The sequence below is a fragment of the Sarcophilus harrisii genome, chromosome 2 (genome assembly GCF_902635505.1).
Source record: "Sarcophilus harrisii chromosome 2, mSarHar1.11, whole genome shotgun sequence".
Taxonomy (NCBI): domain Eukaryota; kingdom Metazoa; phylum Chordata; class Mammalia; order Dasyuromorphia; family Dasyuridae; genus Sarcophilus; species Sarcophilus harrisii.
Window position 1 is genome coordinate 528,251,763 of NC_045427.1, and position 17,244 is coordinate 528,269,006.

General features: G+C 34.0%; 1 protein-coding gene across 2 annotated transcripts in view; it reads left to right on the top strand.

Moving 5' to 3' along the window:
* The first annotated feature begins 201 nt into the window (after positions 1 to 201).
* Positions 202 to 17,244, top strand: part of MTMR10 (myotubularin related protein 10) — a 59,019-nt gene continuing 41,976 nt past the window's right edge. Inside the window, exons 1-2 of one of the 2 annotated variants that reach the window (XM_031955460.1) lie at positions 202 to 346; positions 1,295 to 1,355. In XM_031955460.1, coding sequence (XP_031811320.1) covers positions 281 to 346; positions 1,295 to 1,355 — 127 coding nt within the window. In that variant the 5' untranslated portion in view covers positions 202 to 280. Of the gene's footprint in view, positions 347 to 591; positions 887 to 1,294; positions 1,356 to 17,244 lie in introns of those variants that run through there. The other variant, XM_031955461.1, reaches the window with a different exon arrangement.

Sequence of the window (17,244 nt, forward strand, 5' to 3'; positions counted from 1 at the left end):
TTGGGAACTCAAGGGGCCGCGTCACTCCGGGCTCGGCCCCCACGGCTCCTCCTCCTCTTCCCCGCTCCGGGCACTCCTGTCTCCGCCCGCCCAGTGGGGTGGGGGGGAGCGGCCGCAGACCCAGACGGCCTGGGCGACTCCTCCGGGAAACTCCGTGGCCGTGGCTGGAGAAGGCAGCCCTGCCTGCGCCGCCGCCCCCCGCCCCCCGTCGGGGTGGGCCGCCCCCACCACCCCCGCTGAGAAAGGGTGGGAAGAAAGGAAGCAGCAGCGGGGGGGCACCATGTTCTCCAAGCCGCCCCGACCCACCTTCAAGTCTTACCTCCTGCCGCCGGCGCCTCCGCCACAGGTAAACAGCCTCCCCTCCCCCTCCCCCGTCGCCGATCAGGACCCCGGGGGCGCCCTCCCCCACCCCGGAGTGTTGGGCTCTCGGGGCTGAGGGGGTGGGGCGGGGAGAGGGTCGGGACTCGTCCTCCGCCTCGGGTAGTTCGGCTTCGCGTCTCCCAGGTGGGGAAGGCGGCCCCCCACGAGTCCCGTGTCCCACTCGCGGAGCCAGCCCGCGAGGGGCTTCCTTCCTGTAGCGGGAGCCTTGCCCTCAACGTTCCCCCTCAGCTTCGAGCCCCCAAACTGAGCGCGGACGGAGAAAGTTTCCCTCTCCTTTCTCCCCTCCGCCTCCCCAGTCCCAGGCAGTCCCGGGGAAACTTTTAAAACTCTTCCACCCCGTAATGCGCTCGGGCGGCGTCCATAACGCTGCTCCTTGGTTAGCGTGGAAGTGGCGCTGCGGCTCCTTCTGCACCCCCTCGCGTCGCTGCTCTCCGGCGGGACCCCCTTAGCTTAGCTCCCGATGCCCTGCTGCGGCTGCCCCGGACCGAAGGTGGTCGCCATAAGGGTAAATAACCCTAACAGCTCCCGGGGGGGAGGCAGCGGGCAGGTTTTCCTGCAGAGATCCCCGTTCTAGCAGGGTCCTTAACTTGGGTGCGTGTCCTGGTGACGCTTAGGGACTCCCTTTCCAGGGTTTGAAATGAACTACTAGGGAAGGCAATTAGAGCGAAAGGTGGTGGTTACAGTATCCGAACCAACAATTCGTTAGACCTCGGTTAAGAACTCTGAAGAAGGACTCGCTAGAAGATGAAATAAGCTAGGAGTTTGTCAGTTTATGAGCCTTAGGCGTTAATAACTAATGAATTTGGAAATTTTACTTACGTTTTTCATACCAAATGAGAAAAGAAACTTAAGGTTAAAAAAAAAAAACTTTAAAGGAAATTCTTAAATTTAATGCTTTTCTAATGTATTTCAGGATGAAGATAAGAGGAATTTTGAACCCAAGATTAAAAAGCTGGAACCAGTGCTTTTGCCAGGTAAACATTAATCAGGACCTCAACTAATATTCAGATAATGCCGTTTCATCTGAATGCTTCTCTAGTAGGCTGTCCTTAGTCAAAGGAAGATCTTGCCTGTTTTTCTAATTTTTTATACACTAACGTATTAAGGCTGCTAGAATTTATCCAGAATCAGGGTAGTATGAATAAAGACTAGAACAGAAAGTTGGCAAAGATCACTAATTAATTTTTACAGATAAGCAAACTGAGACCAAATAATAAGTGGCAGAGCTTTGACTCCAAATCCAGCAAAAGACATTTTTAAAAAATTAGAAATAGCTATACAGTGGGAAATAGTTAACTTGGTTTTTTTTATTTGCAGTGGTGAGAATCTAAAGTAATAGATTACCATATTAAACATATGGTATGTTAACATACCATATGAAACATATGAACATATTAAAGTCATGCTTTTAATAAAACAACTTTTTTTAGTGTTTTGTGTCAAGCCTTTATGGATTGTAGAATTGAGTGGATTTAAGACTTAAGAGATTTTTTTTTTAATTATGGTTTGTAATTAGTTGTGTGAATATTATCATTATTTGTAAAGTTTCTTCCATTAGTTTTCATTAAAAGTAAAAAAGGATTTCTTGCAGCAGGGGACTTGAGGAAATATATAGTGTTGATTTTTTTGTTTGTTTGTTTGTTTTTACAAAGATGAAGAAAGTGTTAGTTTGCTCACTTTCACACAAGATGGTGATTGAATCCAGGTCTTTGACTGCTGGTCTGGTGTTCATTTTATTAAATTAGGTTTCTGATAAAATTGCTGGTTGCTTCATAAAGTATTGAGGAAAGAATCTTAAACTGTTTAGTGGATAAAATATTCAAATTTCTAGGAAATTATGTTTAGCACTTAAAATGCAACTGAAATACACATTATTTTTGCAGTTTTGGGAGTTTTTAAAAAAAGTTGTTTTATACTGTTCATTTCAACAAATTGACATAAATTAAGCACCTGTTATATGGAAGGCACTGTACTACATCTAAAATGTTTCCATTAAAATTTAAAGGCATGCTGGTCAATTGAATGAATATATGGACTTTGAATTTTGTTTTAAAATTTAATATATGAAAATACATTGAAATAATACTAGTTAGTTCTTCTAAAGTGTTCAAGCGTTATCTTCTAACAAAATGAAATTTGAATAAAGACTTAGCTACAAATACTTTTTTTGTTAATGTTTTTCATTTATGCTCTGATAATTTTTTCTCAGTTAACCTTATAAGAAAACTTTGATATAACTATATGTTCTAATTCAGCACATTTATAACTACTTTAGACTTTTTATATAATTACTTTTTTGAAAAAATATGAAGCATTGTACTTTCAAATGTGCTATCTAAATTTTAGATTCCGTTCAAACAAGTAAAGATTTCAAATTTGGATTCTTAAAAATATTTTTATAATTTGTTCTATCATTATTAAGGATTACATATTTTTACTTACTATGATAACTAGAGCCCTTCTTTCCTCAATATGAGTAATAGTAAATACTAATAAAAATATTTAGAATTAAACTGTCTATTAAGTGGTATTATACTATAAATAGCATAAATGATTTTTAATGTCACAAACATCCAAGTCATTCTGTTTACTTGCAAATAATTATATTCTTACACTTAAAGAATAAAAATTTTAATATGTATTTTTTCTTTAACTTTCTGAAAAGAAAATCTTCATTCACAAACAGTGACTATCTGCTATATTCAAGGCAATTTAGGTTATGCAAAGATGAATAAAACCAAGATCCTCGCCTAAGACAAGGCTCTTTTATGTTTTTCCTTTTCCTTTCTTGGCTCTCCACCCTCAATTTTTATCAATAAGACTTTAGGGCCACCTAAAAGAGCAAGACTGTTAGGCCTTTTTCTAAAAGATATTGAATAACAAATAGTACTGTTAGAAACTGGTGGTGGCTTTTATTGAATCCAGAAATTAAAAAGAAAAAATCAAAACTCAGCCAAGTCACCTGTGACTGCAGATAAGCTTGTACATAAAACTTAATTGTTGAAATATTAAGAATCATAATATTTTGAGTTAAAAGGCATCAAGTACCTATTATGTATCAGGCACTATATTGTGTGCTGAGGAATAAATTAGACAAGATTAAAACAATTCTCGTTTTCAAGGAAATCATCTCCAGAAGAGAAATAGATTTACAAATAAGTGTATAGTCTGTAGACACTGTATTCAAAGGAATTTGCTTGGAGGAAAGGGAGTTCTTTGGGCTGAAAGTATAAAGAAAGGCTTATGCAGAAGGGGCATTTGAACTGAAAGGAAGGAGGCAGGGTTGCTGAGAGATAAGGTGAATTTTCTTTTTACAGATGGAAGAAATTGATGCTAGGAAAGGTGAAGTTGCTATGTCTCAGCTACCTTTCCTAGTATTGTATTGTGTGGGTAGACTTTTAACATTTAGTTTAGTGAACTAATTTCACTACCTAAATAGCAAACTCTTTAAGAATTAAAATATAAAATCAAAGATTCATCTTAGTAATCATTTACTAAGTTTGGAACTAGTAAATTCAAATGTTTTTAACCTTTTATCATTGGAATAAAACTATAAAAGAAGTGCTTTGCTAACTAATTTTTTAATGCTTGATATTTTTATACCTGTCATTTTCTGACATACCATCTCTTCCACTGATCCCATTTACCACATATGACAGCCTATAAAAACATTCCATACCAATATTCTCACACTTACCTGTTCAGAGAAGTATGTACTTTATGCTTTTTGTATATAAGCTTAGTACTGTTTTCATTTGTTAATACTCATATATATTGTATTGCTTCTGTCATTTTTGCTCAGTATTAATTCATACAAGTCTTCCCATGTTTTTCTGAATTCCTTATCTTTCTACTTTTATAGCACAATTTCATATTTGATTGCCTCAGTTTATTGAACCATTCTCTAATCGATCAATGCCTAGTTATTTGCTACCAGATATAATGCTGCTATGAATATTTTGTTATATTTGTAAGTCTTTTTGCCGTTGATATCCTTGAGGTATATCACCTAATCACCAGGTCAAGGAGAATGAACAATTTAGTGACTTGTCTCCCATAATTCTAATTCTAAATTATTTTCCAAAAGTGTTATAATCAGTCATAGCTTCATTAACAGTGTATTGATTTATTATAAAAAATCCAACTTTGTCTATTTCTATCTGAAATCATTTTAATATTTTGAGAGGAGTGGAGTAAAACCTCAAAAATTGTTTTGCTTTCTATAGATCTTATTAGATAAGCATTTTGTATATGGTTGTTGACCATGGTTCAGTAAGGACAGAGAACAGGTGCTTAAAATATCATGAACATTTTCTTTGAAAAGAGAATAAAAAGAGAATAGGTATGTACCAATTATTAAATGAAATTTCCTATATTTTAAACAGAAAGACTTGTTGATGATATATATTTGAGTCATTTCTGAATTAGCTTGCCTGCATTCAGACAACCAAATTGTCAGCAAAGATCAGAATTTTTTTTTTAAAAGCTGAAGAATAATTTTGATCAAAATATTTGGCATGAAGTTGAAACAGTTAAATTCTGAAATATTTAAGTAAACAATTGATAATGAAAATAGAATGGCCTTCTTCAATAAACCTTTAACAATGTCTGAAATTAAAAATCTTATGGGTCAAAGAAAGAATAACTGACATTTACATATCTCTTTGCATGAAGCACTAAACATATTCTTCATTTGAGTTTCTCAGTAACCCATTGAGTTAAATACTGCCAATCTTATTCTTTTACGAATTACAAACAAGTTAGGTTAAACAGTAGAGAAATGGTAGAATTACTTAATTGAAATTTTTGTGTGTTTATTTTTGTGTTTTGTATTTTGTATTTGTAGATGCCTTTTTTATATAAAATACATACCCTATACCCTGAACCTTCCCTTGTAACTAAGAGAAACTTTAAGCAAAGGGTCTGTTTTGCTATATTTGTTTTCTGTGCATAGTGGGAAGTTGACAAAAACAAAAGTGGATAACAGGAAGTTAAAATCTAAGATAATGAGTAGATGATAAGAAAACCTAGCTGCTTTAAAGGAATAATAGCCACCTCGCTTTGATGAATTATATCCTGGAGTGTGAAAACTATTTGCAGATAATGATCACTGAACTGATATCAGTGATTATGGAGAAATAATAGAGAACGAGAGTTGTCATGTGCCTGGAGAAAGGCATCTTAGAAACCATCTCATTCAGTCATATCATATTATAGAGGAAATTGAGAACCAGAGAAGTGCAGGACTTGCTCAGATCACTATGATATAGGTAGTATTGACAGAGTGGTTTTGGAACTTGTCTCTCTGATAATAAAGTCAGGGAGCTTTCTGATGCTATATTCTTGATTTTCAGAAATTAGAAGAAAATAGTTTCTTCAAATTAGAAACCCATGAGTTTAACTTTTATACCTGACAGAATTTTAGAATAGTCATTAAAGGGTGGCTTTTGGTGTCTCAGTGGACAGAACATCAGCCAGTTAGAGTCAGTTGAATCTGAATTAAAAATCCTGTCTCAGGGACTTGACACTTACTAGCTGTGTAACCTCAGGTAAGTCACTTAACTCCAGTTGCTTCGACAAAAGAAAAGGGCTGATCACTGTCATATTAACTGTATAAGTTTATGAAGAATAATAAATGTTATTCTAAATTAATTTCTTTTTTTGCCAGGGTAACATAAGTTAGACATACACCTGGATTTTATCAAAGCACTTAACAAAGTCTCGTATTAGGAGAATTCAACATACAAATTGCTTTTTATTTCCTCAGTCCATCAATTACCATAACCTATTCTCTCTACCTCAATTAGAGAGAAATGACCATACCTTTGCTCTTACCATAATCTTCAACTTTGATGTTTATGAACTCTGAACTTAACTGCTCATAATCATTTAGCATTCCATCTTTTCCCTTTATTTTACAATCCCAATCCTATTCTTTATCCTTCTAACACTTCTACTGTTTAGTTCTTTCCCAGGTAGTCACTTTTGGATTGGCTGTCTTCCTCCCCCATCTTCACCTCTTTTTAAATCAGTTTTTACTGTCTACTATTCGCTGTACTGGAATTCCTTGCCACCTTCTCATATCTCATCATGTTTTGTCAAGCCCCAACCTTGGGTTGGCAGTAAAATAGCCTGGATGACCATAGGATCCTAGATCTAGAACTGGAAGTGACCTCACAGTCCAATTGGTTCAACCTCTTCACTTTTCAGATAAGGAAACTGAGTCACAACCAACTTAACTTGATTTGCCCAATGTCATACAGGTAGATTGCTAGAAACTTTACTACTTTTAGAATCTAGAGTAGAGTTCTGTTTCTCTGTTGTCTTGTTTTGTGTTGAGGGAGAGGAAGCTGAGGTAAAGGCCCCAGATGGGTATATAAATAACTATCCTGGGAACTCCACCATAGGTCTCTCCTTTGTTACCTGTCTCATTTAGTAATACTGTCTTTCACACATTATGCAGTCTAGTCAGATGGCCTATCAGCTGTTCCCTTTACATGTTTTCCTAGCTTTCTTTATTCGGGAATTTTGTCCCATTGGTTCCCCATTTGTGTAATGTCTCCCATCTCCTTAGAGTCCCTAGTTTCCTTCAAGACACAATTGAGGTATGATCTCCATCATCCCTTCAATTATTAAAACACTCTCTCTTGAAATCACTTTTCATTATTTTAAATTTGTTTTGTATTTACTAATGTGTATGTTTTGTACCTAAAATAAGCTAAACTCCTTGAGAATAGGAACAGTTTTGTTTGTCTATCTCCAGTGACTGGCCAATTGCTTAATAAATATTTGTGTAATTGAATGTGGCATAGTACATAGATAGCACAGCATTTTTTCTCAGTGGCATGAAAGTTTCTTGAGGACAAGGACTGACATTTCTCTCTTTATATCTCAGCCTCAAATCTCACATGTAGTAGTCACTTAACTAATTGTGGAACTAAGTTGAACTGAATTGGAATAGTTAAAATAAGGAGAGAAGGGGGCTGCTCCTTATAGGTGTTTTTCTTATGACCCAAGGTCCTTAAGCAGTTTATATAATCACTCTAATGATGTTGTTGAGGAGAACTCAAGGAATAAATTAGACTAAATGGATCTGAGAGGGTCTCTCAATTCTGATACTAACTATAATATAGTCAATTTTGGCAAACATTTTCAAAAATCAGTTTTAAAATGGGAAATTGATTAAATTGACTCTAAAAATTGACTTTTCCATACATATTTCTTAAAAATGAATTGTCCTTCTTCTTTACCCTTTTTCTCCCCCACCAATTTTTAACCTTCCTCTGGCAGCAATCTGCCTTCTACACCTGTTTTCCCTCCTGGAAGGTATTTTGAGAAATTGTATTTCGTTGTGTGGTTGACGCTGAATATATTTCATTAAAGTAATATTTTATTCCAAATTCTTAGTAAATCTAGGAGAATTTATTATTATAGGGATAACTGGATTCTTGGCTAAGGCAAGTTGCTTTTAAATGGAAATTATTGTAAATATCCCTTGGAATTTTTAAGAAACCATTTTAGAATAGTTAATAGGATATTTATGCAAAATTCTTCTAATTCTCATTTTATACCAGTCTTAAACAGAATATTAAAAAGCAAACGTGACATTTATTTTGTACTTTAATATATCTCTTCATCGTCATTTAAAAATATTTCATTTCAGCACCTTTGAAAGACATTTTTTGTTTATTAAGTAAAATTCATTACAAATTAAGACCTAGAATGATTTTACTGCATCATGTCATTTTGGGAGAAAAAATATTTTTTAAACAGATGAATAAATATAATAGGAAATATAAATTTTTAAATTAAATGCAGCTGAATATTTCCATGCATGATAAATCACCCTAGGATAACCAATGTCCCTTTTTAAAAAAAATTAAGACTATGAAATACACAAATGTATTTTAGAAGTCACCTGGTATAGTAGAAAAAGTACTACATTTGCTTTTAGGCTGAGATTCAATTTTCAGCCCTGACGCTTACTAGCTCTAAGGCAACAAGTTAGTCACTCAGTGTCTTTTAACTCGTTTCCTTCTCTGTAGTATTTACCTCTGGCATCCTTAAGTTTTGTCCATAGAAGGACAAAGACCGCTAGCATAATGGATCATCCCTTGTGGTAAACTTAAGGAAGGGAATATGTGGGGTTACCATTTATGTTTTCTGCATTTTGGGTAGGAAGTGTCCTTATATATGAAATAACAGATCATTGTGAGTATTGAGTACTTACCTCTTAGAACTATTAAAAGATTAGAGAAAGATTTAAGTGAAGATTAAATGAGGTAATGTATATACAGTGCTTTGTAAAGCTTAAAAGTACTATATGAACATCAGATGCATGATTAATTCTAAGCATATATTTGTACCCCAAGGATTTTAATTAAGTTGGTTTTGGTTTGCTTTTAAAAGTTCCTTTTTTAATGCACGTACAATGAAACATATATATATATATATATATATATATATATTTATATATATATAGATATATATATATATATATATATATATATATATATATATATATATATATATATATATATATATATATAAAAGTAACTCTGATTCTGTCACCAGATATTTAGAATTTGTTTGTTTTAAAATAATCTTTATACAAGAATTGTATATAATGGAAAGACCTGGATCTACCTATATTATTGGAGGGAGCTTCCAGATTATTTGAGTCATTATACCACTTTACTTTAGTAAAAGTTTAGTAGGCAAAATAAAGAAATAATCAGACCATATTTAAGTGGTACTCCCAAGTTATAAAATAGAAGCTTAGCCTGAGGAAAAACATGAGTATATAAAAATAAAAGCCTTTCCATCTATTTAATACCCCCTTTTTCAGAGATATAGCAGGAATTGGAGCCTTAGGGGTGTTTGTTTTTTCCTGTAGGCTTTTTTTTTTTATTATTATTATTAACATTCTCTGTATGTGGCACAAGTTATATTATGATTAGAAGCAAGATTACTTGAATATGAATATGAATATCTGGTCCAAGGGATTTACAGGATAATAAATTCAAAACTTCAAGGGGTTTTAAAGGTCATTTAATCCAATCTTTCTCATTTTATAGGTGAAATTGAGACTGCAACAAAATTATTTGAATTTACTTGGATTACACAATTTAGTGGTAGAGCAGCTTTCTAGCTCAGATACTTGTGACCTTGAGTTGAATACTTGAAATTTAGACTTTCCTTTACATTGTCATTTAACCTGATGTATTATTATGTCTTGGATTCTTACTGTTTCATTGTAACAATTAAATTAGTTCCCCCAAAATTTTATTGAGGCATATAAGATTTCTCTATATATGTAATAATATAAAAATGTATTAGTCACCTTGAAAGTTGATTTTACTTATCAGATGTTTATTTATCCTCCCTCTCCCCTTCCACTTTTTGTCTTTGATAGATACATACATTCTCATGGTTTCAGCTCAAATCTTTTTGCTGATGTCTCTGAAATAAACATTTCAAGTTCTGAACTTTCCATTGAGCTTTATAAGCTAGTTATTTTCTTCTGGCTACTGTAAATTTTCATTGACATGTTCCACTATCATCTCAATAATGATATCTGCATAAATAAAATTAGTCCTCAATATCAGCATAAATAAAACTACTACTCTTTCCCCCCCAAAAAAACCCTCACAAAAAGAATCCCACTTTTAGCCTCTTTGTCATGTAGGTGCATCATTATTCTCAGGTCCGAATCTTGAATTAAGTTTAACATTAAGTGCTTTCTCTGTAAGAAAAAATGTTCTACATTCTGGGAATATAAAGATGAAAAAAACAATATAATCCCTGATCTCAAGGAATTTACAGTCTTTTTTTTTTCCATTTTAAAACTTATTTTAAACTTAAATATAAAAGAAAAATTTTTTCGTACAACAGACTATGAGGATTTAATAAAAAGCAATAAATTTCCATTTCAAGAAAACCTATATAATAAATACTACACATTGTTTTCATAGGCATATTGCTTTTCTTTGCTTCCTTGTAAGTTTTCTTTGTTCTTTGCTGTGTACTTAAAAAAACTATTTAAATTTAAGTACAACATTGTTATGTACAAAATAGAGCATAAGAGAGGATTCAAATTAAAACAATTTTTATTTCAAGAAAACCTATATAATAAATACTGTTATAGTCTTTTATATATAAATGACTTATACACACATAAGCCTACTATGAAGAAGAGTGTGATGGAAGCAAAGAAGAGAATTACATAACTTGAGGAGGAAGGAGAAGGCCTAATGGATTAAATAGTACTTGAGCTGATCCTTGAAGGAAATGGAGGCCCTTTTTCAAATACATTATTTGTTGACCCATCTGATAATTACACCTGCAGTCAAGTGGAATTCCTTTATTGGACTTTTAAAGCTCTTCATAATATAGTTTCTTCCTACTTTTTCAGTTCTTTGATACCTCCTTCATTTATTCTGTATTCCACAAAAACAATGGCCTGCTTTTAGTTCTTTGAACACTCCATTCCCCATGTTCATACTTTGGCACAAGATGTCCCTCACTCCTGGAATAGCCAGCCCCGATCTGTGTGAATTAGTTTCCCTGATTTTCTTCTATCCATTGATTTTCCTCAAGTCAAATCACACCTACTCCAGGAGGTTTTTTCCCTGTGCCTTCAACTAGTAATACATTTTCCTCGAAGAGTATCTTTAATCTACATTATATGTATTACCGTATATATCTTGTTTTTTACATCTTCCCCATTAGAATGTAAGTTTTCAGAAGGCAAGGTATCTCCCAAAGTTACAATGCTTGGCACATATTAAGTGTTTAACAATTGCTTCTTGACTGACTTATGACTATACAAATGACTCCCAGATTTAACTCTATTGCTACATCATGAGCTAGCTACCTTGTGAATATTTTGAACTTGGTATTTATAGCCATTTCAAACTCAACATGTCCAAAAAAGAGCTCATTTTTCTTCTTAAAGCTATTAGTATTTTGAATTTTTGTGCAGTATCCTTCTAGTCATGGAGATTTACAATCTCCATGTTACTTTTGACTCCCAACTAATCACATTTCCAAATGCCAAATCATGTCATTTCCATCTCCTTAATAATCTCTCATATAAGTATCCCTTTAACTTACACAGCAGCATTGTATTTTAGGCCCCCATCTAGATTCTTGGAATGTCCATTGATTTAGTCAGCCTGCCTCAAATCTTTACCCATTCTAATTTACCTTCACCATGTTCCTTCCCCCAAACTCCAGTGAATCCACGTTATCTTTAGGATGAAATAAAAACTCCATTGTCTTGCATTTAAAGCTCTGTACTATCCAATCCTTTTCTAATTTCTTTTATTCTTAAACATTTTCAATCTTCGGACCACAGCCCTTTGCTGTCTCTTATCTTGTAAAATATACTACCTCTTCACCTTTACTTTTTGGAATCCTTCAGAATTCTAACCACGTGCCACCTTCTGTGGGAAGCTTTTCTTGATCCCTGACTGCTAGTGCCCTCTGTAAATTACCTTCTATTCATTTTATACATATTCTGTATTTACTCATAGGTGCATGTTTCTCTGCCATTAGAATGCAAGGTCCTTGAAGACAGAGATTGTTTTGTAGTTATATTCGTAGTGCTTAGCAGAGTGCCTGGCATTTAGTAGACATAATAAATGTTGATTTGTTATTTCAGTGGTTATTGTTATTTTGAATATTGTTAATTTCAGTGATGATTGGGATTTGTAGGGTTATCTTTCCCTGTGCTCAATGTTATTTTTTTAAATTATATATTTTTTTATTTCTTCCTTCACTGAAAGCTTTATTACCTACTGCTCTTATAGAACTCATATCTATCAGTGTCTCTCTTCTTCCTACTCCTTAACCAGCTCACATCCTTCCGTGCTGCTTCATGCTTTGTGGATGAGAAAACGAGTAATTTATTGGAAATAATGTCGCAAATTATTAATCATATAAAAGAATGCTCAGAATCTCTTAAAGAGAAATATATTAGAAATATCTAAGTGCCTACTCTGTGCTGGTACTCTGCTAAGTGCTAGGGATATAAATTAAGAAAAAGACAGTCCCTTTCAAAGTACTAACAATCTACTCTGGAAAGATAGCACAGAAAAAAAGTGGGGAGGGTACCTGGCATGGAGTCATGATGATGCTGGAGTCAAAACCAAGCAATGTGCTAGTGGGAAATGAAGAGTTGGTTGCCTTCTAAGCTCCCTTTAAAGAGAATTTTTGAGAGAATAAGATGCAAAGAAAGTGATTTAAATGTCCATACCCTTTGACCTGCTGATTGTACTAGTAGATATATATATACACACACATACGAAGGAAACCATGGAGAAGAAAGTGCCTGTATGCACTAAAATATTTAAAGTAATAACTTTTATGGTAAAGAATTGGAAACAAAAATGAATCCCCATTGATTAAGCAATGACTAAACAAATTGTGCTACTTAAATGTAATGGAATATCATTGTACTATCGGAAATCATGACTATGAGAATATAGAGAAACATGGAAAAATTCATATAAACTGTTACAGGGTAAATGAAGTAAGCACTGCCAAGAAAACAATAATCACGATGATTACAATAGTGTAAATGTTCAGCCATCAAAAAAGTATCACAGGCCTCCAAAGAGACATAATTCCACCCTCCACTTCTGCTTTTCATGCCTTAGTAAACATGAAAAGTCCATGTGTAAGATATATTGCACATATTTTCATACTTTTAAAAATATCTTGATTGGTTCTATTGATTTTTTAAAAAATATTTATTAAATAGTATGACTCTGGGAAGAAGGAGAAGGAGGAAATTGAAATTTTTGGTGATTTTTAAAAAATATCAATGAAAAAAAATTTTTAAGGAAAAAAATGTAAGAAAAAAATCTCTAAGTGGGGTATGAGCTTTATTGCATTGAATTTTTTTTAGCAGTTATTTGATAACTTGAAAGTTATCTTATGTCTTCTTTATAAATAACCATGTTGAATTTAGGGCTTAAATTTCAATTCTGATCTTTGCCCTTTGAACATGAATTTTTGCATTGTCATTAGTCAATGGACATTTTTATTAAGTGCCTACTTTTATGACAGACTTTAAGCTAAATGCTGAGCATATAAAGAAAGGGCCTTAGAAAATGTTGCTAACTGTAAGTCCTGGGGGGGTGATGGAATTTGTAGCTGAGCAATTGTATTTAAAATCCTAAAAAGATGATGCTGTTAAAGTTCAGCAGATTTAGAAAACTCAGCTGTGGCTACTGGATTGGAAAAGATCAGTTTACGTGTCAGTTCTAAAAAAGGGCAATGTCTAGTAATGTTTAAATTACCAAACAGTTGTGCTCATTTCACATACCAGCAACATTATGCTTAAGATTCTGCAAAGTAGGCTTCAGCAATATGTGAACCAAGAATTACCAGAAAATCAGGCCTGGTTTTCTAAGAGGCAGAGAAAATAGAAACCAAATTGTTAGCATTCTCTTAAGGAGAAAGCAAGGGAGTTTCAGAAAAACATCTACCTACTCCTGCTTCATTGATTACATTAAAGCCTTTGACTCTGGATCACAACAAAATGTGGCAAGTCCTCAAAGAGATGGAAATACCAGAACATCTTATTTGACTGTATTCAGGCTAAGAAGCAATAGCTAGATCCAAACCTGAAACAACTATTTGGTTTAAGTTTGGAAACCAGAGTATGACAAGGTTATGTATTGTCATCTTAGTTATTTAACTTGTATGTGGAGTATGTCATGCAAAATGCTAGGTTGGATTTTAAAAGCCAGAATTAAAGGTGACAGGAAAATATTAACAATCTCAGATTTTCGTATACCTTTCTGATGTGAAAGAAGAGGGTGTAAAACTGGCTTGAAGCTTAACATTAAAACAACAATTACTAAGATCTTAGCAAATAGTCTTAACCTTACTGATAACTAGAGGGAGAAGAAATGGAAACTGTATCAGGGTTGGGCTCAGAGATTGCTGAAGACAGTCACTGCAGCCATGAATTATTTTATTTCTTTCTTGGAAGGAAAGCTATGGCAAGTCTGGATTGCTTACCAAAACAAAACAAAAAACTAGACATCACCTTCTGGACAAAGATCTGTATAATTTTTCCAGTAGCAATGGCTGTACGAGTTGGATTATAATAAGGAAGACTGAGCACTATAAAAATTAATGCTTTTGAATTGTTGCACTAGAAAGAAATTTTGAGAATCTGTTGGATTCTCAAAGGAGATCAAATCAATCAGTACTTAAAGAAATTTATTCAGGCTATTTACTGCAAGGACAGATCTTGAAACTGAAGCTTAAATACTTTGGCCACATAAGATGGGATCATTGAAAAAGATTCTGATGTTGGTAAATATTAGAGACAAGCGAAGGGTAGCAGAAAATGAAATGGACAGATGGTGTCATGGAAATAGCAACTGTGAACTTGGACAGACTTTGGTTTTTTTGTAGGGATTTGAGATCTTTATTTTGATCTCTTTGTCATTGGTCTTAGCATAGGACAATTGCCAGTTCTTCCATGTAAATTTGTTCTGCAAGTTGACTGAAGTTTGCTAACTTTTTACAAAAATAATAGTTTGATATCTTTGTGTTAAATTTCAAAGTCAGTAACAGGATACTAATATAACTATTCATTTATAAACAAACAAAAGTTTATTTTGAATTGGCAAATCATGTTATTCATGTTAAGCAACAATTCATTTTTATTTGAAGGACATTAAATGAGAAATTAGCTTTTGTACAATTAATTATTTTGATGATGATAATAAAACAAGACATTAACCTATACCTCTGCTTCAATTTTCTGTCATTTATTCTGGAAACATTGACTGATCACTCTAGTCAGTGCCAGTCATGGATTTTTAAAGATCAAGAATAGACCATAAATATTTAGTTCAACTTGAATTTTAGAGAAGAAAATTGATGCTTAGAGAGGGCAAACAAAGCTCAAATCTGAATATACTTTTCCAGTTCTTAGTTTGTGCTTGTTCTGTTATATTAATATAGTGACTATGGTTTTGAATGTTGTTTTAGAATTTTAAAGTTGAAGATTGACCTATATATAGATATAGATATAGATAGATATAGATAGTAAATTATTGAAAATTTGACATATTGAAATTTTTGTTTTAGCTATTTTAAAATGATGTTTCCTTTAGTGAATAATCACTAAATCTTGTTGTGAATTAAATCCAGATAGAAATTTTATATTCCCTTTGGCTGTACATTATATAACAGATACATTTTTAATTTTGAGAAAATAAACAATGGTGTTCTGGGGAAAATTAAATGTTAATTCATTTAAATACTCTTAGCTACTAACATTTAGAAAGATGTACAATTTGTTGCTTTTCCAACATGACTTCAAATGAAAGTTTCAGTCAATTTAAAATTAAAGATGTTCAGGGTGTGGGGGTGTAACTAACTGCACTTGTTTATCTATTACAGTACTCAAAATAAAGCTGAAAATTTGGTCTCGAGGGGTAAAATTTCCAAGTGAATCCTTACTAGGCATTACCAAGAATCAATATTAAGCAATAAGTCAAAAGCAGAATTAACATTCACTTATTAAAAGCCTATAGCATTGTTAATAATCAAGAGTTAGTTTGACTGGACCATATAATGTGAGGAAAGGGAATAATGTATAATGTAACTGGAAAGTTAAGGCCAGGTTGTAAAGGTACTTAAAAGCTATATATAGATATCTTTGTTTTGTACTAGAAGCAATAGGAAATCATATAACTTAATGAACTCTAAGCTAGTGCTTGTGGAATGGTAAGAAAGGCCATGGATGGAAAAAAATATCAAAGAGTTTGAAATGACAAGATTTGGCTATTGATTTTCTGTGTGAATTGAGAGAAAATAAGGAGTTATGTGATATTCAAAGTTAAGTACTGATGGAATCCTTACAAGGTGTTAACTCATTAGAGTTGATAGAAACAATAATTATCTAATTTAGCTAGCATGGTACTTAGCAAATTCTCTTAACTCACTAATGTATTTAAGTACTCATTGGAGTTCACCAATATGGGAGATTCACAAAGTAAACTTTGTAACTTTGTGAATTCACACCTACCTTAATTCCTCCCTTGGAGGAGGAGTCAACCTTTTACACCCAGCATAAATAGAACTTCAGTGAGCCAGTCAGGGCAGTTCAGAAGAAGCTCACTCTCAGAGGTGGAGTCAGATTCATTCCAACTTTCACCTTGGTGCTGGCTGGAGACCTTTGGAAGAAGAAAAGCCGAACCTGGCAGAGGCAAAAGATTAGCAGTAAGAGCCCTTGGAATCAAGCAGAGAGATAGGTCTACAAGAAAATTAACCAGGCTATTTTGGAGGAAGCAATAAAAGATCTGAAGTTTTAACACCTGGATGCATTTGGAGTGATTATTACTTTCAACTGAAACTAGGGCTGCCTCCAGAAAACCTCCCCAAGAAACCTGCTCACAGAGACAACCATTATATTATATAAAGAAGAACACCACAAAGTACTTAAAAAACTAAAAGTGTTTTGTTGCCCTTGATAGAAAAAGGGAAGATTGAAAGAGGGTTGGACTTGTGAGAAAAGATAATATTCTATTTTAGATTTGTTGTTTCAGATGATAATGGAATCGGCTGGGGAGAGAGATTGGTAATAGGTAGATACAGGTTTAGAAGTTGACTGTATTGAGATAATTTAAGCCTATGAGAACTTCAGAGGTCACTAAGTGAGAAAAGTATATATAGAAAAGAGGGTGTGAGATGCACCGTATTTAGGAAGTGTGTTGATAAATCGGGGATTGAGGTGTAGCCAGATAGATAGGAAGAGAACCAAGAGATTAATCTTGAAAACATACAGAGGAGAGAGGTTAACAGAGTCAGGTGCCACAGAATATTCAAGAA